A 27,651-nucleotide genomic window follows, 5' to 3' on the forward strand; every position below is an offset into this window, starting at 1 on the left:
TATTATAAAGGGTTAAACAAAGGGTTGAAATTACACTACTATATTTTCATGTCTTTCATACAAGTTACAAATAAAATCAAACCATATTTTAAAGGGGAAACTAAAGAGTTTTGAGTTGAACATTTAGGATCAGGGAAATTGACTTGATGTCAGGGAGACCAAGTACAAGAGAGATTGGGCAGCACAATGCAACAGCAGAGGTTCAGCTCTCTAAATTAGTGGATGTCCCAAGATTTGACTGTATCTTAGGACACCTGGAAGCTCAGTATCTCAACACAATGCTTTCCTCATGACATCATGCATTTGGACCATAATTACTTGCCTCCTTCATGGCTATGCAGTAGCAATCATAGAGAGGAGCCAGACAGAGGTAATGTCAACTCTGAAATAGTATTAACTTCCAAATAGACAGCTGTAGAGTCTATAGCATAACATGTTCCCCAACTCTATTCTCTTGTCCTATGCCCAAATTACTATGGAGGTCTGACCTCGCTGATTTTGAGTAAAGGGAAACTCTGCCTGCGGTTCTGAAATGAATAGCTTCATGTTGGTGGAGAGAAGAATATGGCCCTAAGATCACAGCAGTGGTTGGATTATAGAAACATCTGCCCATTATGACAGACCAGGAAAGGAATAGTGGATCCATAAACATGGAACAAAGTGGGGATTTTACACAAAATTTTGGTGGAACTTCACTTTTGCATTTACTGGAACCTCTAGCCGAATCTGCTCTCACAAACACGCATGCAAAATTAACTGAAGTCATTGGGGTTGCATCATGGTAACTAAGAACAGAATTTGGCCCTCCAATTCTGTAAGTAGTCAGTATGTACAAAATTAAAGGTTTAATTTACAATCCCAAGCTGTAATTAGGTTTTTTGCTTTAAGGGAAATGAGGAATGTGGAGGGAGTCTGGGAGCAGCCATTCTACATGCCATGTTGTCCTGAGGAACCTGTGTAATTTCAGAAAACAAAACCTTATGGGTTTTGCTCAATGTCATCAGTCCCCCTTAAGGGAGTAGAAATGCACCTTATGACACCATGGCTGTGGAACAAACTCTACAAAGGAAAGAGAGGGATGGAAAGCAGCACTGAGATGCAGACCACTGTGAGTCTGCTCCAACCTCCCCTAGCTAGTGACAGGATTTCTTGTGGAACAATGGGCTGATTGGTCGCCATGACCTGTCTCCTCCATGTGACTCTAGATTCTCCTCTCAAAGGAAAGAATGTTGGATTTCCCATGGATTTTTAGGTTAAACTAAAAGCACCTTTTTCCTTCTCATGAGTATTTCTGTAGGAGGGGCGCATGTGGCCTTATGTGGCCTTTCCTGCCACACATGCACAAAATGAATTAAGTGAACACAAAAATCTTTTTGTCTTGACAGATATGCAACAGTTAGGGCACTACTTAGAAACAGATATCCAACTGCATAATCAAGTCTTCAGAAAGAAGGTTAGGACTATATCAATCAGATAGGAAACAAAATAAGATATTTTCAGAAACAACCTGAATTTTGTTTTATAATGAGTAATATTCCATAGATGATTCCTTTTTTATAAAGCTTTCTTGTAGTTACATATATTTTTGTGAGCGTCCTAGTTCATAAGGTCTTCCAGCGTTTGGATTGTTCATTGGTTGAGCAACACTCTGAAACCTGTCAGACCTAGAAAACTCCGGTATGCCATATTTCTGTAAAGAGATTGAAGTTAAAATGTAAATAAAGGTAATTGAACAAGACATTTCCTACTGTTTCCTCTTAAAAGTGGCTGTTCATATTTATATGTCAAATTAGGTTTCGTTAAGTACATTTTAAGTACTAGTTTCTGTATTTGTGAACACTAGCCATCTGGAGTATCTGGAGATCATTTTGATATAAATTACAAATGATTTGACTTCCAGTGCACACAGGATCCAAACCATGTTAGTAAGAGCTAATAGAGATATGGTATGATGTAAAGGTTTTATCACTATGAATTTGGGATAGCTGTATTGTTCATCATTGGTGAGGCTACAAGTAGGTTATCCAAAAAAAGGGTCAATAAAACCTGCAGACCATATCATTGTGTATTATGCTTATGTCACCATCTTAACAGAGATAAACTATTTTTAGAAATGTTTTAAAGAATAAAAGAAAGTTTCCCTCAGTACCATGAGTCCTGCTCTACAGATAGACCAGAGAGAGAGGACAAAAAAAATTTTTTTTTTTAGAATAAAAAAATTACTTAATTGCTCTAGTATATATAAAGAATTTAAGAACTAATTAAATTACTAATATCTTGATATCCTCGAAAATTTCAGGAGTTGAAGCAACTGCGGTGTGTCCCACTGGAGAGCTAGAAATCACCTTTTCCAAAGCCTCCCATTTCTGTCCTTGCAAGGCTCTGCGATATTGTACCTTAAATCTGTCACTGGTCTGGGACTGAATGTTGTCTGTTGTTGACTTTAGGGCTGGTGTAATTTTAGGGAGGAAATTCTACACTTGGGGAAAGAAGAAAACATTTATCTGGCAGTGGTGGTTTTTTTTTTCTCCTTTTGTGTGTCTTTTTGAAGCTCTCCAAAAGCTTGGAATGTTACACTATATCTTGCCAAGATAGATTATTGGTATGGGCCTACCAAATTCATTGTCCATTTTGGTCAATTTCATGATCATAGGATTTTAAAAATAATAAATTTCATGATTTCAGCTATTTAAATCTGAAATTTCAGTGTTGTAACTGTAGGGGTCCTGACTCCAAAGTGGGTAGTGAAGAGGTCGCAAGATTATTGTAGGGGGGTCGTAGTATTGCCACCCTTACTTCTGCACTGCTGCTGCTGGTGATGGCGCTGCCTTCAGAGCTGGGTGGCCGGAGCATGGCAGCTGCTGGCTGGGAGCCCAGCTCCGAAGGCAGCCCCACTGCCAGCAGCAGCACAGAAGTGAGGATGGCATGGTATGTAGTGCTACCCTTACTTCTGTGGTGCTGTCTTCAGAGCTGGGCCCTTGGCCAGCAACCACCGCCTTCCGGTCACCCAACTCTGAAGGCAGAGCAGAAGTATGGGTGGCAATAACACAACCCCCCTACAATAAACTTGCAACCCCCCCATAACTTGCTTTTGTGTTGGGGCCCCCAGTTTGAGAAACACTGGTTTCCCCTGTGAAATCTGTATAGTATAGGGTAAAAGAATACAAAAGCCCAGATTTCACGGTCCAGGTCGCATTCTTCACAGCTGTGAATTTGGTCGGGCCCTGATTATTGAGCAGTGTGTAAGTCTGGTCAAAAGTCCACGAAAAATGCTGTCTGTTTCGAAGTTCCACAATTTCACATGGTACTCGTGATCACATATGCAACATAGTTTCACAAAATCATGCTACAGAATAGATCCTACCTTCCCCAGCCAGGGTGAGGTAAATTAGTTCATCACTCGGCTAGCAAGAACTGTTTTAAAATATAGTTTAAACTTGAGAGGAAAAGGCATCTTATTTTTCATTCTCTTACCATTTTCCCCTTTTGCAATCAACCTTTGAACAACTAATTGAAGACAATACTTGAATAGGAATACAGGCTTCTGAAAAAAATGGACTTCATGGGATGTCTGCAACTTTTTATATGGGAATTACACGAAACTTATGCCTAAGTGAAAGAAAAACTCTTCCAGAATTCAAACTGGCTGAAATAGCTTTCAGACCCTCATTTTTTGCATTGATGACAACAAACGTATACAGCAAAATAAATGTCTTGTGTCCTTAAGAATAGTGGTGGGAAACTTTTGGTTGGTGGCAACCCAACTCCCTTTAATGTCATTAATTCTACTTTGCACCTACTCTAAAGGCCTGATTCATGTTGGGATTTCTGTCAGATTTAAGAATGAACCTCTGAGAAACCATACATAATATATACATAAATGACAAGTACGTGGAGTGTCTAATGGAAAACAATTAGATATTTGAGGTTTTCTGACTATTTTATTTTTCTTAATTTTTTTGTAACCAGTTTTTTTAGAATCTTTACAGTAAACCCTTCCCTTACTGATTTTTTTTGGGGGGTGAGGGTGGGGGTTGACTATTATGAAGAGCTGTGCCTATTTTACTTGCATAGGACCTTCCATATGGAAAGACCCCAAATTGTTTGTACATGCAAATCACTACACTGCACCACTGAAAGAGACAACTACGGGACAGGAAGGGAGTCTAGTTAGGTTATTTATTTAGAATTTTTTATTGACATTAATTGCTGAAGCAATTGGAGTCCTTACATTGTTTTAAATAATCATTTACAAATGATTCAGTGGCTAGAGCAAGGAAATGTGAATCATGGTTTACGCTCAGTTCTACAAATGGCTTTCTGTGTATTGGAAAAAGAGATTTAATTTCTCTGTGCCTAAGTTTACTTTTTTATAGTATGTGTACCTACCTAGCTACCTTCACAAGCATGCCATGAAGCTTTTGTATTAATGTCTGTAAAGCACTTGGAGATCCTTGGATGAAAGGTGCTATGTAAGAGTTAAATATTAGCAGCACTATTGTTATTACTATTATCTGCTGTTTAACAGTGCTAGCAATAACACAACATTTTAGGGCAGAAAGTGATGGAGAAAGTTTGACACATTTGACACTTCAGGGAAAATTTAGTTAAACAGTAAATAATGAGTCAATTTGTAAATTGCTCAATATACCATAGTTAGATACTAAGAGCTTTGTATCTACAGCACTCCTTTTAGATTTGTACATCACCCCCACTGAAGATTTAAGCATGACTCTAGAAACAGTCACTACATTACTCTAGTTTCATACTGGTGTAACTCCAACCAAATAAATAAATTATGCTGGCACAAAACAAGTGTAACACATTGGTGAATCAGCTTGTTAGGTATTTGTGTTTCACAGAAATTTTAAAAATTCCCCTCACTGTATCAGCAACACAGAATTATAGTTTCCGTAGAGCAGATGGATATACTTTTGGTCTTCTAGATTCTCTATCAGAAGCCTGGATTATGCAACTGTTACTCACTTTATTAAGCACTTATTCATATGAGTAGTCCCACTGACCTCCACAATAGGTCAAATTTACCCATATGTAGAGAGCTCACACAAGGATAAAACCCTCAAAATGGGGCTTTTACAATCTAGCCTAGACTGAACAGTGATAGGAGATTTCTGAGATAAAAAACACAGAAGTTAGAGATGTAAGCCTTTAGCACACAGAACATTTTTCAAATGAATGCAAGTCTAGCCACATAAAATGTATACAGGATTATGACAGTTTATTCTCAAGTGTCAGGTTGCAAGATTGTATAAGGGACACCTTTCATGTGTGCTTGAGATAGTTTATACGTACAGGAAATTGCCTCCCAGACGTAGCTGGAATGGGGATGTCCTCTTCATAATCCGCATTAGGAATATGACTGTTCTGATAGCCAAACTGGTTACGCTGAGGAGATTGGAGGCTGAAAGAACTGTCTGCTATTTGAACTGCTCTTCCTGATGGCCGATGTGGTATATAGCTATCAGAATTAAACAAACAGGGTTTAAAAATATTTGCAATGTCTAAACAAAATATAAATAATTGTAAATGATGACACAGTATTTGTGTGTTGAGTTAAAACAATCACCAAAAGCTTTATTTTTGACATTTCACTTCACTCTTAGGCCCCATTCCTGGCAACACTTAAGCATATAAGTATGTTTATGGATGTGAGTAGTTCCCTTTGACTGTAAGCTCTTTGGAGCAGAGACCATATCTACCTCTATATTTGGCACTTACCACAATGAGGCCCAAATCCCAATTTTGGCCTGTGGGTACTACCATAATACATACCAGGGGTGGCCAAACCATGGCACACAAGCTGCATGCAGCTCTTTTACGTTAAAGTATGGCTCACAAAGCCCCCCAGACCCTCCCCATTCTCTACCTACCAGACTGTGGGAGGATGGGGGAAGCTCAGGGCTTCTGGTCTTGGCGGGGTGGTGAGAAGGGGCTTCTGCCAGCGATGACTGGTGCCTGCTGAGAGTGTGCGGGAGCGGGGGAGGGGGGTGTCATAATTCAAAGGTTTCCATCCCCCCAGGCATGCCCTTTCCTTGGCCTCAGTGGCCCTTCCCTGCAACTCCCACCAGGTGTTAGCGCTATGTGGAGTGGCAGCGGTAAACTGCTGTGAGCTGCAGGGAGGGGCCGCTGCTTTAGCTCCACAGGGAGAGACAGCAGCAAAAGCAACAACTTTCCCTGCAGTTCTTAGCTGTTTGTTGCTGCCTCTCCCCACAGCTGCAGCTCCTAATTTGCTGGCTCCAACCGTTGCTGTGCAGGGAAGGGGCCTTGTGGCACCATGTGACTTAGCAGGGCCAGCAAACCCTGCAAAAATCTGGGGTGGGTCAGGGTGGGGACGGGACATGACCTGATGAGCTCTCCCACACATTGCCTCTGGCTTCTGCCTATCTGCGAGGGTGGTCTTGGGGTTCAGCTGAAGATTGTCATATGCAGCTTGGAGGGTCAGTAAGTTTGGCCACCCCTGATATATATAATGATTTATTAATATCACATTTTAAAAATCAACACAATAACAATTTTACAAAGATAATACTTATTAAATATAGTCCATATTAGAATAAATGAAAGCAAGAATACTAACCACAGGGCTCAAGAAACACTGACCAAATTTTTCTGTGTTCCTCACATTTGCCAATTGAATGGAAAGATATTTCATCTAAAATTGCCAGATTATACTTTATCAAGTCAAATAACTAATAACCTTTTGTGACATTCAATTTCCGAAGCAATGTCTCTCTGGTTACAAAACCAGCTTTCAACAATAAATTTCCTTCAGGAATAATTCTTCTTAATATTTTGATAATGTTGTTTAAAAGTTATACAGGAGGTTCTCTGCTGGAAGATACAGGTTTTACATAATTTAGCCAAAAATGAGACTAGAGATGAAATTTTTGAGAAGAAATGGGGACAGCTAGAGATATTGTAGGCCATTACCACACAACATTTTTCAAATGAATGCAAGTCTAGCCACGTAAAATTTATACGCCACAAATTTGGGTTATGTGGTTTGACAATGTTTGTACTGGAAGCTTCTCTGTCTCCTCTTACTCTCTTACGTATCATACATCTGCTCAGGGCACAGAATGAGCTGATGTAGCTGGTTATTTTAGCTAGGTGTTAAATCTTTGATTAGTATATCTTGACTATTTTGGTATATTTATATATGAGAGCAAGCCTGTACCAAGGGCCAAAAGGCCGATAGCTATGCTCCTCTTCCTTAAAGGAAGTCGGAGTTATGCATGGCTCTGGTAACGCACTGCTATCATCTCATCCTATTCAGCTGTATTCTAAATCCAGATACACCCTAATCTTAAGCGATAGATAAGGAAGTAAATTTGTCATCATGCTCACAAGTGTCATGGATTTTCTATGCTTTTCTTTTGACTTTCCTCGTCTTTCCACTCCATTAGTGATGGAAGAAAAGGGATATCTCTACCTGTTAATCCTGTAAGGGGAGAATACTGTGCTGCCAGTTGCCTTCCTCCTGTTAAGGGAGTGAAGATTCTATTACTGCAGAACCTGGAGGTAGGAGCTCTGGTGTCTGGCAGTTGTTGGGGAGGAATAAGAAGGGGAGAGAGCATAGCTAACTGAGGGAATTGTGGTTTTTTCCTCCCTAAAAATCAAAATGAATAAACCTATGATTTTTGGAGAAAAGTCACCATTATTAATTTACAAGCCTAGTCACCTATTTTGAAATTTAGCTTCAGAAAGAAAAGGGCTAGAAACTTAACTTTTTGTTTTTAATGAGAGCTAAGATTAGGTGGAACAGAATTTAACCCTAAGATTAAACTCGATAAGTTTATGGAGGAGATGGTATGATGGGATAACATGGTTTTGGTAATTAAATATTCATGGTAAATAGGCCCAATGGCCTGTGATGGGATATTACATGGGGTGGGATCTGAGTTACCCAGGAAAGAATTTTCTGTAGTATCTGCTGATGAATCTTGCCCATATGCTCAGGGTTTAGCTGATCGCCATATTTGGGGTCGGGAAGGAATTTTCCTCAAGGGCAGATTAGAAGAGGCCCTGGAGGTTTTTTGCCTTCCTCTGTAGCATGGGGCACGGGTCACTTGCTGGAGGATTCTCTGCTCCTTGAAGTCTTTAAACTACGATTTGAGGACTTCAATAGCACAGATATAGGTGTGAGGTTTTTTGCAGGAGTGGTGGGTGAAATTCTGTGGCCTGCGTTGTGCAAGAGGTCAGACTAGATGATCATAATGGTCCCTTCTGACCTAAATATCTATGAATCTAACATTTGACAAACCTCAGAGATTTATGAAAAACACTAAGATCACCTAGTAATTGAAGATTTAGACTCTAACTTGGTAAATTTAGTCCTATGTGCTATTTCTCATGGAACATTAATGCACAGAACAATCCTGAAGTATTTGCAACAACAGTGTTTGAGTCGTGAGAGGACAAAGAACATTGTTCAAAAGGAGAAAAACTCACCAGTTTTCCCAAAGTCTCATAATTCTAAAACAATGTATCTGATCAACCTAGTGAGTAGCTGCTAAATTATAATATGCATATAAAGATTCAAAAGTACAATGAATACTAATGCAACAGGTATAATAGCAACCCCTGAATACACTTAGATATATTAGAACTTCAATGATCCTTAAAAGAAAGTGTCACAGAACAGTTAGATTCTGCTTTGTGCCTTAAAAAAAAGGGGCGGTGGAGAGAGCAGGCTGGGAGTAGAAGGAAGAAGCAAGTAGCAGAGTAATGATGGAAAGAGCAACTGGACCAGGCAATGAGGATGTAAAAGAAGGACTATAACAATGAAGAATAGTTGTTCAGATATTTGTGCAAAGCCCTAACTTGAGCAAATGGAATTCAACTATGATTAGAAATAAAATGTATTTAGTTTACATCAATTCTTAGTACAAGTTTAATCTGATCAAATAGCTGACTAGAAGGGGTTCTAAAATGGGCACTGAAAATGATTAGAGAGGCATGGAGGGACTTTAGTATGATGAGAGACAATTTAATTTAGAGGAGTGATGAATAAAAAGAGGTATGCAAAATAATACATGATTTAGAGGAGGTAAATCATATGCTTCTGTTTACTCTATTGTAATACAACAATAAGGAAAATTCAATGAAATTGAAAGGTTCTAAACTGATAAGAGGAAATGCTAATTATGTGTTATATAAAAAAAATAAGTGGAACTTATCACTTATAGAGGCCATTGAGGCCATAAGCTTAGAAAGATTCAACAAAGCACTGGACATTTATACACTGGACAAGAGAAAGAAGGGTCACATTATTCCAATCTATTAAGAGAGAGAAACTTTCAGGTTTCAAGGCACATGCCAATCCTGGGTGGATGGGAGTAAGGAGGAAACTTCCGCTTTGGACAGGTTTTTCCAAAATTGTGCACTATCGGTTTCTTGCATCTTCTGAAATATCAGGTACTGGCAACTGTTAGAGGTAGGGTACTGGACTAGATGGACTAATGATTTGATCCTGTATGGCAATTCCTATACCACTGAAAGTTATATAGTGATTCTTTCACCCTCTAAGCCAAGGACCAAGTCTGGAGAGAAAGTGAGAAAAGAAGGTCTGACAAAAGCATAGCATACCTGAAACTTTCTACTTCACCAGGTGACTGTGATTGCACAAAACTTTGGCTTTGCAGTTGAATTTTTGGCATTCTAATATTCTCTGTGGTCCAGTCATCCTGTATAAGAAAGATGAGAAGTGAAGGCTTTACACACCAAGTACACAACAGTATGTTTACAAAAGTAACTCATCTGGTGCAGATTGCTAGCATTTGATTTTAAAAATTTAGTATTTACACTTGTATATGTATCAATTGTATATGTATCAATTCATTTACCAATTATAAAACTCACTTTTGGTGTATTTGTTGTGAAGATAGTATAAATCACCCTTGTCACTATCAATTCATTAACATTATAATAGTTGTAAATTCCACATAACAAATAAGGCTCAATGGACCTGATGCTCCTCTTCCACCAGTATTATAACAATACGACTCCACTGATATCAGTTACTCCTAATTTACTCGCAGTATAAATGAAAGACAAAGTCAACAAAATGACTCTGATAGTGAAGGTCATTTTAATGTTTGGGTTTTTTTAAAAAAAAACCATTTGTTTCTCTTTTTCATCATTTGTATTATGGAGGAGAGAGAGAGAGAGAGAGAAGGAAGCGGATGTAGAGTGGAGGTCTTCTGATATGTGTGACTAATTGTAGAGGTGCTGTTTTTTAATGCAGTATCTTTTTGTTTTGCAGCAAGATCCTCTCTTAAAAAGAGAATGATGAAACACCAGAGCATCATTTTCATGCAGCAGGAAAGGGAGCAATCTGAAGAATCAAAATATGTACTCTGTAGTGGCAACCAAGCTCAAATTATGTTTCCTCTTCTAAAGCTACAACAAGTCAGGATCATCAGCAAGTTGTTAGCTTAACAAACTAGCATCTGAAGGGAAGAATTATATGGCCCACCTCCCTGCCAGTGTCCCTAAGTGTACAGTTTCTAGTGTTTTGACTAGCCCAATTTTGTCTAACACATGAAAGGGTTGGTTCTGGTTTCCTTATTTAGGCAAATATCCAACTAATGTCAGCGGCACCATTCTTTTAGTTTTCTCTATTTCTTAGGACTGTAAGTATTATCTTTATTGGAGTGTTAGCAGCTGCAGCAGAATCACCACCCAGAGGCATAGTTACTTAGGGATATTCTAATTTGTAACGCCAATGGGGCTGTTGTGCTGGAGGGTGTTGGTAGCTTCCAGGAAACGAGTCTGGTCTGTGGGCAATAAAATATCTCATTGCAGCTGATGGGCATGCTGACCATCGTTCATTCTGGGTAAATGGAAAAAGCAATTAAGCTCCTTTATGAAATAAGATAGCTGAAACGATAGAAACCACTGCCCAAAGCATCAGCCACATGAAAAACCTGAGCACGAATGAACTAAGGGAGAATAAGTGGGATTTCCATTGGACTGATTACAAATGCAGGGGCTGGGGCACTGACTGGATTGCAGGTAGATATGTGGGTAAGGGTGTGTGTGTGTCTATCTCTCTCAATGGCAGAAAGCCAACTGAAAGCAGTCAGGAAAGTCAGAGAAGCACAAGTAACATGGCCCTGAGAAGAAGCCAAAAGAGCTTCTTTTAAGCACAGTGCTGGCTGAAAAGGCAGGTTTGCAAATAATAAGCAAGAAAACTGCCCGTTGTTTGTTCCTACTGTGTTCAGGTAAACAGGATTTTGTGTACATTCTTTGTAAATAAACAGGATTGCACCAAAGAAACACCAGACTTATATCATCACTCTCTCCTCCTATTGTAAACAAGACAACAAGGCCCAAAATGTTGGCTAATTGCTCAGGGAAATAGGGCTATTACGGTAGCAGGGATTTTTAGGACTACAGTGCACATTGGCCATGCCCCCATCCCATCTTTACACCACCTGCGTATTCCCCACAATGGGAAACTCACCAGCTAGCTTCTCCTTTATGGCAGTTTTTTAGGGCCATTTCACTGCTTTGGTATCATAACCAGGCCATAGCATAGATTAGGATCTGGCCTTCTTTTGCTATAATAACTTAATTAAAAATAGTTTAACGCATTAGCGTTATATTTTTAGTTTTTAGAAACTAACAATTTGAAGAAATATTTCATTGTAAGAGAATAACATGGAGGTGAATGAGGGCATAATGCATTAGCCCTTACATCTCCAGTGGGACTGCTCACACGAGTAAGGGCTGCAGAAGTGGACCCCTAGTTTGTAGCACTTCTATTTTTCATTTGAGAGGTAGGTTATTTACTACTTCAGTAAGAAAAGACAAAGCTAGCATCTGTAGTACCAAATTCAGCAATAATTATAAAAAAATTAAACAGCACCATCTACTGGTGAAAGAAAAGCTGTGCCTTATGTATTTCTGTTAAGTGATAAGATCAATGATTTTCTATTAAAATATTTTATAACTATATTTATCATGGCAGCTATCTGCTTTCATTTCTCAGGTAGCCAGATTTGTTGTTTGTAAATGAGATGACTTGCATGCACCGGTCCAAATGGAAGAAATGGAGAATATGGACATACAGTGAGTTCCTATGTGTCCCTTATTTCATACAGTTAAAGTTTCTATAGCCATTTCTTCTTTACGTTGCTGGCTAGTACAAGTGGTGATCCCTGTTACTGAAAATATGTTGTCTATGGTCAGAGAACAGAGTTGAGAGTCAGGAGTGGGAAATTGGCATAGGAAGAATGGTCTAGTGAGTAGGGCACTATAGACTAGCACACAGGAGTTTAAGTCCCAGCTCAGTCACAGATTTCCTTTATGGCGTTGGGCTACTCTTTTAATCTACCCTGTTTGACAGAGAGTTTGTGAAGATAAAATTCATTAAAATGATTGTGAGGCGCTTTGGTGATGAGTGCCATATAAATGTTTAGATACTATCCTAAAGAATGTATCCCAGAATGAAGGCAGGGCTCTTTTTCTGGCTCTGTCATTGACTCACAGTGTGACCTTGGGCCAGTTTTATGTAACTTCTGTGCTTCAGGTCAGTTTAGCCAACTAGTAAAAGAGATTGCTGCATATTCACTTCAATGTGAATTTAGGATTTGACTCATCCTTGTTCCAAAGATAAAATAATAAAACAGGAAGCGGTTGTTTAAAGTATTCCAGCCTCAGTACTAATTCAGTGGTACACTGTGTATTTTAACTGAATTTATATTATGAATTATGGCAAAACTTTTTAGTATGTAGGTACATATGTCCTATCACAAGCTTGACTGTTCATCTAGGAAATGAAGAACAGAGAAACTCAAAATTACATTATGCATAAGCATACTCTGCTGGCCAGCCGAAACCAACTAATCCACCCACAGAAGCGTCTGTAGATGAGAAGTCTCACAACATACATGGCAGGAGAAAGAAGGGCCACGCTATTAGTTTTACCCAGAGGTTAGCCCTTCACCTACAATAAACTGAAAGGCAAACTAAATACAGTTGGAAGAAATACTTAGGCCTGGTCTACACTGGGGTGGGGATCGACCTAAGATTCGCAACTTTAGCTATGCTATTCTCGTAGCTGAAGTTGGCGTATCTTAGGTTGATTTACCTCCCGTCCTCACGGCGCGGGGTTGACTGCTGCTGCTCCCCTGTCGACTCCACTTCCGCCTCTCACTGTGGTGGAGTACAGGAGTCGATGACAGAGCAATCGGGGATCGATTTATCGCATCTACACTAGACGTGATAAATCGATCCCTGATAGATCAATCACTACCCGCTGATCCGGCAGGTAGTGTAGATGTACCCTAATTACATTCATAGCTTATATACAGCTTTAGTCCAAGATTTCATTGTATCAAATTTTAAGGCATTACATTATCTTTTTTCATGATGGGCCAGGAAGTATAATTTATACTTGCCCCCAGCAAGTATAAATTAGTATAGCTTCATTAATTTCAAAGCAGTTATGCTAGTACATCAGCTGAGAATCTTCCCTGATATATCTTCATTACAACAGAATACGACCATAGATATAATATGGAACAAATCCTTGCTAGGCTTCCTTAAATGTGCCCATCAAATCTGTGAACATATCCATTTTGTACATGAAAAACTTTATATGTTTTTAAAATTTGCAGGCGAACAATTTTACTTAATTTACAGTAATTAAATTGCCATATACTGCCACATGACAGGTATATTGTGGGACCAACATGGCAACAACAACACTGCATACAGGTATATTCATGTTTGTTAGGAAAGCAATAAGTTAAGTGAATTGGAAAGCAAACCACTTCCTCAGCAACCTGAGCTGACTTTTGTTAGAGGTCAGTGTTGAGACACACTGACAGACCATAGCAGTGGAAACCTGCACTACGGCTGTCCACGCAGTACCTGTTCTGTAGATAAACTGAGAATGTCAGATTCAACATCTGTTTTTCACAAGCATTATATTCACACATACCATACATACTTGCCTGTATTCATTGCAGTTTTAATGCTGGCTTGTTTCCTCCTCTGACCTGCACTGCTTGGATGCAAGGCAGCACTGGATGAATGAAGACAAACTGAGATTTTAAGCCCTGATTGTTTAACATACTGGCCTACAGAATGTATACTGTTACAAATACTATTCACCAATACACTGAAGCATTACAAATCACATCTGATTTCCACTTGAAGTGGGAGCATGTGACAATCTAGATGGCAGATATTTCACTTTTTACCTTAGCCCACCGTTGTTGAGAAACATATCTTGAGTTATCATCCAGCTTAGGGACAAACACATGGTTATGCTGTGACTCGAGTTCCGTTTGTCTTGCCGGTTTCCTGAAATTAAAAACAAACCATGCTGTGGAGTATGTTCATGAACATGTCTTTTATGAAAAACTTAGATCCTCCTTCTCCATTATATACAGGTACAATATAGAATAAGAACACTGAATCTTTATTACAATCCTTAGCTGCATAGATTAGTATGTACCATGCCAATTAATCATGATATAAGTGTATTCAGTGGCCGTGGATGTTAACTAAAAACAATTATTGAAATAAATTGCAGATGTTGGGCCAAATTTCCCCCTCATTTACACCTGTGCAACCTCACGGACTGTGCTGAAGAGGCTTAACTGAGGCCAAAATTGAGCCCGCTGTATTGTGGAGATACAGAATGTTGCATTCATGAAAGTCTCCTCCCAGTCCTCTCCTCTCACCCTCCTCCCCTTCATCTTCTTACACTTTCAGTACCTAGAACAGTCTCCCGTTTTCTATCTCAAGCTCACATATGCTTCAGCTCCTCCTCAAAACTTCCTCATTCTCCCAAGTAATCTCTGTATTCCCTCCTTTCCCTCGGCTGTTGATTTGTCTTGTCTACCTTACATTAGAAACTCATTACAGCAGATAATGTATAATACAGTTTATAAAGCACTGCACAGATCAACAGCACTATACACATGATTAATAATAAATAAGATGGAGACTCTGCAGTAATGGGCCATATCATATAAAATGTATAGTTAACTTTTCCAAGCCCCTTATAATCTGAAATGAAGCCCACTTTCCCCTTCTCCTGTGGTTGCAGCTGGCCCCTGTGTGCTTAAGACATCCAAAACAGGTTTTATTTAGTGCAGCATTAACTTGCTATAATTTTCCTTTAGCAATTCATAGTGTTTTTCTTTTCAGTGCAGGATATGTAATGCTTTTTTGGTGTGATTTTGCCCACATCTCCTTAGATCATGGCTCTTGTACTGAATTTGTAGATATTTTGAGGATAGTCTACAGTGGGCTGTGTTGCTCTGTAATTTAGCATGGCAGACATATAAAAATTTTAGCTCTTGCATAGTATTGTGAGATTTAGTTGCTATGTTTTGGGATGCACATACACGCCTTAGTGACAGAAGGTGTGAGCCAAATGGCTTCTTAGGGCAGAGATGCCCCTCATTCTTTAAATACTTGGGGATGCTCTCACAGACAGCGCACAAAGTGTTGGGATGTGTACAGAGCACAAGCATCTGCTCAAAATGCCAATGATTGTGATAAATAGTGCTTAATTGGCAGGATCCTGGTCAGATCTCTCTTTAGTCTGTTTGAGGTTGAGGAAAGGCAGCCAAGCATACTCTCATAAATCAGTCAGGACAAATATCGTAGCTTCAGCTCACCCTAGCAAGTCAGTTAAGGGGACTTATTAAAGGAGCTTGCATGGTCAGTCCTGAGGGACGGAAACAAAGGTCTTGTTTGGTTGGATGTGATTATATTAGGTAAAATGCCTAATAACTTAAGTGTTTTGATTAGTGCAGTCAATTAATCACAGTCAACTCTAGGGATTAACTCAAAACAAATTAACTCGATTATAAAAATAATTGATTAGTTGCAGTTTTAATCACATTGTTAAATAATACCAATTGAAATTAATTATAAATATTTTGAATGTTTTTCTACATTTTCAAATATATTGATTTTAATTACAGCACAGAATACAAAGTGTACAGTGCTCATTTTATATTATTTTTGATTACAAATATTTACAACTGTAAACAAGAAACAAAATAAATAGTATTTTTCAATTCACCTTGTACAAGTACTGTAGTGAAATCCCTTTACAGTGAAAGTACGATGTACAAATGTAGATTTGTTTTACGTAATTGCATTCAAAATTAAACAATGTAAAACTTTAGAGCCTACAAGTCCACTCAGTCCTACTTCCTGTTCAGCCAATTGCTAAGACAAACAAGTTTGTTTACATTTACAGGAGATAATGCTGCCTGCTTCTTATTTACAATGTCATCTGAAAGTGAGGACAGGCATTCACATGGCACTGTTATAGCTGGCATTGCGAGGTATTTACATGCCAGATATGCTAAACATTTGTATGCCGCTTCATGCTTTGGTTACTATTCCAGAGGACATGTTTCCATGCTGATGATGCTCTTTAAAAAAAACTAATGTGTTAATTACATTTGCGACTGAACTCCTTTGGGGAGAATTGCATGCCTCCTGCTCTGTGATTTTACCCGCATTCTGCCATATATTTCGTATTATGGCAGTCTCAGATGATGACCCAGCACATGTTGTTCGATTTAAGAACACTTTCCACTGCAGATCTGACAAAATACAACGAAGGTACCAATATGAGATTTCTGAAGATAGCTACAGCACTCAACCCAAGATTTAAGAATATGAAGTGCCTCCCAAAATCTCAGAGGGACGATGTCATGTTGTCAGAAGTCCTAAAATAGCAACACTCTGATGCAGAAACTACAGAACCCAAATCACCAAAAAAGAAAATCAAACTTCTGTCGGTGGCATCTAACTCAGATGATGAAAATGAACGAGCATCATTCCTCACTACTTTAGATCGTTATTGAGCAGAACCCATCATCAGCATGGAAGCATGTCCTCTGGAATGGTGGTCAAAGCATGAAGGGACATACAAATGTTTTGCATGTCTGGCATGTAAATACTTTGCAATGCCAGCTATAACAGTGCCATATGAATGCCTTTCCTCACTTTCAGATGACATTGTAAATAAGAAGCAGGCAGCATTATCTCCTGTAAATGTAAACAAACTTGTTTGTCTTAGCAATTGGCTGAACAGAAAGTAGGACTGAGTGGACTTGTAGGCTCTAAAGTTTTACGTTGTTTAATTTTGAGTGCAGTTATGTAACAAAAAAAATCTACATTTGTACGTTGCTCTTTCACAATATAGATTGCATTACAGTACTTGTATGAGGTGAATTGAAAAATACTACATTTACTTTTTTTACAGTTCAAATATTTGTAATAAAATAATATAAAGTGAGCACTGTATATTTTGTATTCCTGTATTGTAACTGAAATCAATATTTGAAAATGTAGAAAACATCCACAAATATTTAAACAAATAGTATTCTATTATTAACAGTGCAATTAAAACTGCGATTAATCAAGATTTTTTAAAATCTCGCGATTAATCACAATTGTTTTTAATAGTTTGACAACCCTAGTTTTGATACAATGTTTTGATTTATTCCTAAACTATATCAGATACAAAGTGAGTGGAGATTTTGGACTGTAAACACTGTTAATTTAAATCACCAGAGGCTGCAAATACATTCAAATACTAGGATTTTCTTTGCTTTACACTTCACACAAAGTTTGGGTATCTGTTCTATTATATTGAGACCAACTCTTCCACACAATTCTTTTGAGTTGATTTGTAAAAAATTATGATCCTCTATTGACGTTGTCCAACATACACATAAAATAAAGGAGTTAATTATTTCTAGATTCATTTCTTTGATCAGCAAAAAACTTAATTATGTAAAAAAATAACTTACCTAGCTCCTTTAACACTTTTATTTGACTTGTTTTTACAGTAGTAGACACACTGTATTATTACACCAACTAGGAAAGCCAGTGTTACTGCAGGAAGTACAGTTACTAAAATCAAGTCCAAAGTATTCCAGAGTTGTTCACATTTGTGACCCATGTACCAGTAATCTCCCCAGAGGCCTCGGTAGTAAGGACATCTGCCAATTGTAAAAAAAAAAGAAAAAGAAAAAGAAGTGTGTTTCTTAAAGGAACAATATTCTAATTAAAAAAAACCCCTCCAATAATTCAGAAAAAAGGAAACATTTTGTTCTGTTATTGAGTGAAGTATGTTAGGAGTCCAGAGATCCATTACTTTCATGAAGCATTATCTATCTTAGTTTTATACCGCTCTCCACCAGTGTTGTATCTGTGCACTTTCCATGTAAAATCAACAGCAATAGCAAAGTCCATAGTGAACTTCATGGAGTCTCTGGCTCTTCTGCCTTTTCAGGGTAAAAACTCTGCTTGGGGTAGGGTTTTTTAATTTTTTTTTAAAATTAATTTACTTTTATTTTTAAAGCTGGTTTCTTTCAGGGTTTTGTTTGCTCTTTACATTTTTTCCCCATAGGAGGTGTGTCAGTGTGATGAATATCATGTTTGTGATAGAAAGGTCTTTTTGAAGATTTCGCATTTTCTAATGAGAGTCAGACTCTGGATTTGCCTAATGCTCTCTGGAAGTTTGTTCCATAGTTGGATCCTCTTCACTGAGAATACTTTGCTCAGCCATACTTTTTAATTTATATTAAAGTGGATTTGTATTTTTCATTATAAATATCAATTTTCACAATGTAGTATACTATATGCAGTCTTGTTGTAGCCATGTAGTCCCAGGATATTAGAGATACAAGGTGGGTGAGGTAATATCTTTTATAGGACCAACTGCTGTTTGTAAGAGAGACAAGCTTTTGAGCTTACACAGCTTCTTCAGGTCCAGCAAATGTACTCAGTGTCACAGCTAAACACAAGGTGGAACAGATTGTTTAGCATAAGTAGTTAAATATGTAAAATATGTGTTAACTATTTATGCTAAGCAATCTGTTCCACCTTGTGTTTAGCTGTAGCCTGTGTTTAGCTGCAGCCTCAGCCATCCTGTCTCTCTAATGTAGTATATTATCATCTTCAAAGTGCATTGAGCTGAAACGTAGGCACATACCGATTTGCCATATTGATCCATCTAATGAGGTATTTTACCTTCAGGAATTGCCCCACTTCATTTGCTTTATCACCTGGGCAATCCTGTAACTGTATAAGGGAGAAATTCTTTCCCAAATCCTATAGGTGATCAGATTGTGCCCCAATACATGGCATTAGATTATCATTATTAGTAACTCAATCTGCATAGCTATAAATGTGATTCACGGCCATAAAGTTATCCTACCCTGGTATTTGAGTTGATAACTTCCTGTAGCAGAACATTTCAGAGACTGACTACAGTATATGCCACATAAAGGACTAATATGCTGGATACAAAAGATTAATTTGGTACTTATATTTTCAGCTCAGATTGCTAGATCTCTTTAAAAAGAAAAGACGGTTTTGAGGATGAGGAAAGGGCACTAGTTTTATTCTCATTTAAAGAGTACATTTTAATGGATGTAAAAAGCATTTAGCACCTTAGATACACACTTTTGTGTGATGTAATTATAAATCAAAATAAATTAAGAACATAAATAAAATGATGCAAAACAGGTGAGTTAATGTTATTACTGTATGAGAAGCATTCTTCTTTTTTTCCTAGATATTTAAAATTGTAACTAATATTGCATTAACCTATGTTTTGGCATGTCGTTTGCCTTTTTGTGGGGATGGGGAGAGGTAGTGTCTTGTTGTGTTGGTTTGGTTTTGAGGGTGGGGTTAAAGGAAGCAGGCAGAAACCAGAATTAAAAGGAAGCTAAGGCTTCAGTCTGACAACTGGCTCTATACAGGCAAACTCTTGCACCCACAAAGAGCCTTCCTGACTATGCATTTACAGTACTCCATAGTGACAGAATTGTAACACCACTCCTAAGTGAGCAGAAATTTTGTACCGTGCATGATTCAGTTGTTATTTTTACTACGATATCCAAGAAAATTAAGACTAAACACATGTGGCATTTGAAGTTTGGGTCAATATTTTTAAAAATATGAACTTAAACTTAGGCTTCTATAAGTACATTCAGCTCCCAAATAAGTGGCCTAATTTTCAAAAGTTCTGACCACTCAGCAACTCCAACAGTTGCTCTGCACTTTTGAAAAATCAGACCACTTGGGGGAACCTAAATGTTGATGTAAAAACCTAACTGTAGGCTCCTATTTTTTAAATCCTCTGCCTTCAAGTTCTACTGTTTTTGAGATACCCACCCACAAAAAAAGCATCTTACATTCTTGTATTTAAACAGATTTTGCTCAAGCTTAAGATAAAATAGAACATATTTGAGACAATTATTAGCATGAGAAAATGGAGGGTTATAAGTCTATGTAACTTTAACTATAAAGTTTATGGCTTACATATGCTGTACAAAAATAGCAATGTTAGGACCTGATCCTGAATCTGATTCTTGTGAACAGCCATCTGTTCCTGTGGAGAGCCCAAAAGACGACAGGGGTCCACCTTCATGGATCAGATTGCAGGGTCCTCGTTTACTTTATCAGCAATAATATCTTGTTGATGCCTCACTTACATAGCACATCCAAAATACTTACTTGCAAAAAGGTTTGTTGCCTTTACACCCGCAAACAATATCCTTTGGACAGAAGCCTTCTGTATTACCCAAGCAATTATCAAAGTCGGCAATGCCACTGCAATTGGCTGTAAATTAAAACCAACACTTCAACAACCAACACTTCAACTGTAAAGTAATGCAGATGAGCATGCTGTATATTTGTCTGCATCAGAAACTCAGGATTTATGTGAAATAATCTTTAAACTGTAAGTTTTACCCCCCAGTGAATAAGAATTGATGTTTGATAGTTCTGAACCACTTTGAAGTCTCATTATTTCCTCCTTTTAAACAAGAAGCCTTACCCCACAAAGTTATTTTATTCTGAATCCGTACCCTACATTCTCATTTGTCCTCCATTAGCCAGTAAATCATACTCATGATATGTAGGTATTATGATTTAATGTGTGTGTTGCCATATCTGAATTTCTCTCAATGTCATTTAAACCTTGCTAGACAGCAGAAATCATAAGGCCTGCAAAACCCGTTAGAGGATCAGACTTTTACCTTTATTACAGAATATTTTTAATTAGATTTTTGGCTGACAGCTGACAAAATCAAGACACTGCAATAGCATACTAAATACATCTAAGTATAGAATCAATGGCAGGAAGTGATGTCACAATGAGAATGGCCACTTAGGATATGTCTTGACTACGGAAGTAATGGTGTCATGGGGTGTCACCCTCATCGCCGGACTAGCGCCTCCTCTTGGTCATGCTGAGGATTAACTTGAGACCAACACCCAGGTCCATTGTCTGCACACTGGCACTTTGTCTCTTGTTCCAGCCTATGGCTCCTCTCTCAGCTCGCAGAACTGCAGCGTCCTCTTTGCAACTCACCCCTCCGGCTGTGTCACCATCCAGATTTCCTTCAGTGTTTCCCCCTTTGGAAACCTCGTGCAAGGTTAGTAGAGTCCATGATTTGGGGAGATGTATCCAAACCTAGCACCTCTACGAGGACATGTCCAAGAGGGAATGAGAACAGGTATATTGGTCCATTACCAGTGACGCTACACTGATTGGCATTACAATTCGTTTTGTTTGCACTTTTCACTTTTATTAACAATTGTGGCTAGGCTGCCTGTGTTTATTTTTAATAAAATGTGTGAGTGCCTGGGAAACAGAAAAAAGGAAGTTTATACCCTGCTTATCAGAGGCATACTATCTGGTTGCTTGTGGTGACTTGCAAACCAGCTCGGTCTTTGACCCACTTGTAGCAAAAGTTCTCCTCCTTATCCTTACATATACTGTGCAGTGCACAGAATACCCAACAACATGAATAGCACTGGGCATGCTAACACCCAAACAGGTTTGTAGGCAGCACCATCTTGCCTTCAAGTTGGCAAATACACATTCTACTCTCATCCTGCAACTACTCAGTGTGTAACTAAACCTTCTTCTGCTAGGTGTCCTTAAATCAGGGTATGGGTTCATGAGTCAGAGCAAGAGGATAGGATGCATCCCTATATATATATTATTAGGAGGGAATAATGTCCCTTGTTGTCCAGGTAGGTAAATGCCATATCTCCTGAGCACCCTGGCATCATGTATCTTGCTGGTGTGGCTCATGTTGGTTTTCATATATCTCCTTCTGTGGTTGACCAAGGTTTGCATAATGAGCAAGTTAGTATCCTTGTGCAACTTGTGGTGGGTATATTCATGTGCACCAATGGATACATGGTCCCAGCATAGTTTGAGAATCCTATTCTCTCAAAGCCAGCTATTATTTCAAGGTGTGAGTGAGTGGTGTGTCAGTGCAACGGCACCCCCTCTGGCCAAGTGTGGCACAGCCCCTGGGCCCACAGAGCCTAGCAGGGCTGTCAGTCTATTTCTGTGCCCCAGGAGTCTGAAAACCCTTTCTATACTCCCAAGTCCATCAGGTGGTTAGTAGGGGAACCAAGGCCTGCCCACTCCACTAGGTTCCAGCCAGTGGTGCAAGTAGAAATCATTTCTTTCCGGTACTGCACTCATGGGAAGGACACAAGGGGGGGCACGTGACCTCCCCATGTGACTCCTCCCCACCCCGCCCCCAGCCCGGGGCCCCCATGCTCTCCCCATCCCCTCCGACACCCCACTTACGTGTCTAATATTTTATAACTGCATCTGTTAAACAGATGCAGTTGCAAAATGATGCTTTTGGCCCCTGGTGCCACCTGTACTTCCAGGTGTCACTGAGGATCCAGCAGTACCTCAAATTGAAAACTTCTTAAATGAAAGAAGGATAGGAAGGACAATCACCCCACTTTCACTTAACACACTATCAGTGCCTCCCCTTATGTCCAAACTAAGCTTCTGCCAGCTTACCTTTATCTAAGGGTATGTTCACTACCAATGTTAAACCGCTGCCGTGGCAGCACTTTAACGTGGCTGTGTAGTCGTGGCACCAGTGCTGGGAGAGAGCTCTCCTAGCGCTATAAAAAAACCCAGCCCCACGAGGGGAGTAGCTACCAGCGCTGGTGCACTGTCTACACTGCCACTTTACAGCGCTGAAACTTGCATCACTCGGGTGTGTGTGTGTGTTTTTTCACACCCCTGAGCAAGAAAGTTTCAGGGCTGTAAAGTGGCAGTGTAGACAAGGCCTAAGTATTGCTCTCCACCAGGCACTAGGAAAGCAAATATGCTGCACCATCTGGGTTTGATGGAAAAGAGGCATAGAACTGTGTGTACCATGTGCATTTTGATAGAACTACAGCCCAAATTGTTTTATTTTTTTCCTCAGCATGACATACAAGCAATTGATCAAAATCACATTCTCTGATCTCTTGGGGCCAAATCCTGTTCCCACTGAACTCAAAAGAAGTTTTTCTATTGAGTTCAATGGGAACAGGCTTTGACATTTGAAGAGGAAAGAACAAAACCACTCAAGCAAGGGCTATATTGCTTATACCACTGGCATCAAAGGCTGCTGACTCATGTCAGAAAGTCAGCAGAGATCTGGTCTTTGTCTATTACAAGGGAGAAATCAGAAATCAATGAGGCTAGAACAGTCTTTGTACCATATACAACTCATAAGTCCATCTGCAAAGGATCAAGGAAATATGAAGGCTCCAGATTACGTTAAAGTCCTCAGTTCCTTGGTTAGAATGCTCCCATCAGTATATGTTCATAGTCTAGAGGCTGGAGCAGGAATCAAACCCACTATTTAAACACCTTCCGTCCCCCCAACCCCTCCCTTCTTGAGGACTCCTGCCCAACTTAACAGCACAATACATCTGCTAACAAACTTAAACAAAGCCTTTAAGTTTGTTAGTATATGTATTGTGCTGTTAAACCCATATAAAGAATGAATGCCCTCCCTAGCCCCGTTCTGCTCCTTTAAGGAGCAGAATGCAGCTCCACACACCCCCAGAGGGGGGCTGCTAGCTTCCCCAAATCTTTCTGGTACCCTGTACCTGCTAAAAATCTCTTGCTGGTACTGCGTACTGGAGCATACAACCCTACTTGCACTCCTGGTTCCAACTCAGGGCTCTCGAGCTAGGTAAGCAGAATCAGGATTCTTTGACTCTGACAATGCCCTGAGCTTTTTTCCCTATCTTCTCCTGAATCTCTGCAAGCTCTCCTGCCTGTCCCCTCCTGGGCTGTTGTCTTTGGGCAGCTCTTGAGTAGCTTGCTGGCAGGAGCTCCTTTCTCCAGTCTGCTCACTCCTCTGGTAGCCACCATGCCTCTCTGCTTCCCAGGCCTTTTAGCCTCCCAGCTACAGTGAGGCTTCCAAATCAGCAGAGGCCAGCAGTGCCTGTATTAACCCTTTGGTGGTCCAGCGTGGGGTATATAAACCCCATGACACAGGGATATTAACAATCTTCATCAGCTATGGGTAGACCACAGCAATCGTCGCCTCACAAACAGCCATCCATCACACCACCAATGGTTGGTTTAATATCCAACTGGTTAGCCACCAACTTGTAGAAGTTTGGGGCAGCCTGCTTCCAGATGCCAATGGCAACCCACTTCTGGATTGGTATGGGTGCCCCCATGTGTCTCCTGGTGCTGAAGGGTCAGGCCAAGCTCCTCATGTAGCTCCATGAAGGTGTCCTTCCTCATGCAGAAGTTCTGGAGCCACTACTGGTCATCCCCGTATGCATTACAAGGTATTCCCACCACTCTATGCCTGTGGTTCTGCTCCAGAACCACTGGTCAGCATGGGAATTCCATAGCTATTAAGCTCACATTAGATGTCTCTGCTCCACCATGTCTGCATGCAGCCCGCATGATCTCCTAACCAAGACTTGCTGCTTCCTTCTCAGGCAACTGCAGAAGTCACTGCAAGTCACTGCAGAAATGCCTTCTCTCTGCCTCCAGTTGTAAAAACAGATGTTGCATTAATGCCAACAGCCAGAATAGGTCATGGTCCTGAGCTGGAGCCATGACTTGGCATCTGCTGGAATGGTGGCTGCTGACAGAAGTGAGGATCATACAGTGGTGGAAGTACTTTAGTTACTGCATTTGTGGGCTATGAATTCTTATGCACAGGAGCCCAGGGAGGATACAAGTCCTCTCACAATACACTGGGAAAAAATTCATAAAGCGGATCAGACTAGGGCAGCACTAAGAACCATGGGATATGCCCCCAGAAATACTAGCATCTAGCCTGGGTTAGTGCAGTGCCAATGTGGACACAGATATGTAGGTATTATTCAAGTGTCGCTTAGCAGCATGGACACGCCATATCCAGGCTTCTCATATCTTGCTGCTCAGACCCAGGTGAACTGCAGTGAAGACATACCCTTAGACTCCAGAGAGGCAATAAGAACATCTATTCCGTTGCTTTAAGGAAAGTAAGGAGGAAATTAAGAGAGAGGGACATAAGATATGGGGGGAGGCAAAGGGTAGAGAGGGTACCGCATCAAAGTACATGATCAGACCAGAAATTTCTCAAAGATCTCTGAGAAGGGTTGGAAGTAATCTGGGAGCATTTGAATGAAAGAGAAGACTAATACTGTTTCTACAGCAAACTTACAGTTGACAGAGCACAAATGGAAGCAACCGCTAGAGAACAAAAAAAGAACGGTGAAGCTACATTTGGTTTTTTGTTTTTTTTTTTAGAGATGTCATGAGAAAATATTAAGGGAGTTAAACAAACAAACAAACAAACAAACAAACTGATTTGCAGTTCCATTAGCATGCAGACAGAGGTGGGATGGGTTTCCTTTAAAAACAAATATATGCTTAAGCACTTTGCTGGATTAGGGACCATAGTCTTGAGCACCTTGTAGGACTGAGACCATGTAACATCTCCTGTGTAAAAAGAAAAGGAGTACTTGTGGCCACTCTATGCCTGCGGGAGAGCTCTCCTGCTGGCATAATGAACCCCCCACGAACAAGCGGCAGTAGCTATGTCGGCGGGAGAGTGTCTCCCTCCAACATAGTGCTGTCCACACCGGCATGTGCTTTTTCACACCCCTGACTGACAAAAGTTTTCCCAACAAAAATGCCAGGTATTCTTATATCTCATGTGCGTACTTTTCTATAGATTATCATGACCTTGCCATTGCAGAATTCAAAAAGCCTAAAATGTCTAATAAGAACATATACACATTGTTAGTTATCATAAAAGCATCCTTACATCTTTACTTTTTTCTTATTTCAACCTCATTTCCACCTAGCACAAGAGAAGAATGTTGTCCACTAGGACGAAGTGTGAATAAGTAAGCAGGACTTTGCTTGAAAACATAATTTGTCTATATTGCAAAGAAACCCAAATATTTCTTACGTTCTGAAGCCTGTTCCGTCAGCAAAACACTCGACAGTAAGACAATGAGAGGTAAGAAGTCGCTGAAATTGGACATTGTGAAGCTGTTACAGTAAGAAATGACTCAAATTCTTCTCCTCTATTTGTTGAGCAGCTGTTAAAGGTAACAGCTGTTACTTTTGTTTATATCATAGCAGATCAAAGATCATGGATTTTGAACTTATTTTACAGCATCCTTCCCTGTACATAATTACTAATTAACCTCTCTCTAATAAATTTACTGGCATTTTTTCTAGCATATACATCTTCTATGGTTACTAAATAGGTCAATAAAAATCTTTACTATTAACCCCTTTCTTTCTGAACTCTTGAAATCATATGTAAATAAAATCACGTTAGTGGCATAAAGGGTTAAAGAGATTCAATAAGAACATTTATTTGTTTAGCTTTGTTCTTTCTTTAATGTAGCTTTTCACAACAATTTAGTTTTTTGAGGACTGAAATACCATGGGTGAAATTTAATGGCCTATGATATGCAGGAGGTCAGAGTAGATAATCTAATGGTCCTTTCTGGCCTTAAACTTTATGAAATCTATGAAACTGAAGCCTTATTAACACCATGAATATAAAGCATTTCATTAGTAAACATTTTTAGAATTGACAAAAAGATGTAAAATGACTGTAGGAAAAAAAAAAATCTATCTTCTTACTATTTGGCACAACTTCTGTTTAACAGTTATCAAATAAGAGAAGAGAAAAAAGAAAAAAACAATGTCAAACCTAAAACATTCAGTAACACATTTTAGTATATAATATTTCATTTTATGATTAATATTTGTATGGCAAAGATTCATGTATCTTACTTCACTGACACAAAGGCACCCAAAAAGTCTGTAATATTTAATTTCATTGGACTGGAAGAAGAAGAACACTGAAAGAATATCTTGGCCTGCACCTATCAAGACATCGTGATGTTAGCTATAGAGCTAAGGTGATTCTGGAGGTCATTGATCAAAAAGCCATTTACTCAGGAATAAATGCACTAACATGGCACTGCTGTCAAGCCAATAATGGGTTCCAAACATTTTCCCACTTGGAGTTTAGAGATGCTGAGAAATTTTCATGTAATTATATTTAAAGGAAGTGGGTTAGCTCTTTAGGTGCAATTGAGCTCTGCTTGATGCAGTACCCAGGGGAAATAGAGGTGGCTTTACTTTATCTTTTAAAGCACACGCCTTTCAATCTTGGGTTGGCTGGGCTCATTTTGGCCCCGAGCACAACTTAGAGCAGCTCAAGGTTGCTCTCATATGTACCTTAGTGTAATGGTCCTTAAAGGGCCTTTCTGGATGCCAAGCATTGTTGGAGTATAGTACCACTCTATCCATATCTCTTTCCCCTGGCCATA

The 27,651-nt window shown here is 39.4% G+C and overlaps 1 protein-coding gene and 1 long non-coding RNA gene across 2 annotated transcripts in view; both read right to left on the reverse strand.

Annotated features, from left to right (window-relative positions):
• On the reverse strand, positions 1 to 17,943 carry LOC144270678 (uncharacterized). Its single transcript, XM_077827326.1, has 5 exons — positions 17,823 to 17,943; positions 14,235 to 14,337; positions 9,610 to 9,707; positions 5,314 to 5,479; positions 1 to 1,690 (listed from the first exon to the last, which is right to left on the reverse strand). The coding sequence occupies exons 3-5, from the start codon at positions 9,678 to 9,680 to the stop codon at positions 1,574 to 1,576; spliced, it is 354 nt and encodes a 117-aa protein (XP_077683452.1). The 5' UTR covers positions 9,681 to 9,707; positions 14,235 to 14,337; positions 17,823 to 17,943; the 3' UTR covers positions 1 to 1,573.
• The window catches only part of LOC144270679 (uncharacterized), a 20,724-nt gene continuing 11,012 nt past the window's right edge, over positions 17,940 to 27,651 (reverse strand). The window contains exons 2-3 of the long non-coding RNA XR_013347196.1: positions 20,539 to 20,644; positions 17,940 to 18,014 (exon numbers count right to left, since the gene is read on the reverse strand). This is a non-coding gene — a long non-coding RNA (uncharacterized LOC144270679). The remainder of the gene's footprint in view (positions 18,015 to 20,538; positions 20,645 to 27,651) is intronic.

Source organism: Eretmochelys imbricata, chromosome 9, assembly GCF_965152235.1.
Source record: "Eretmochelys imbricata isolate rEreImb1 chromosome 9, rEreImb1.hap1, whole genome shotgun sequence".
Lineage (NCBI taxonomy): Eukaryota > Metazoa > Chordata > Testudines > Cheloniidae > Eretmochelys > Eretmochelys imbricata.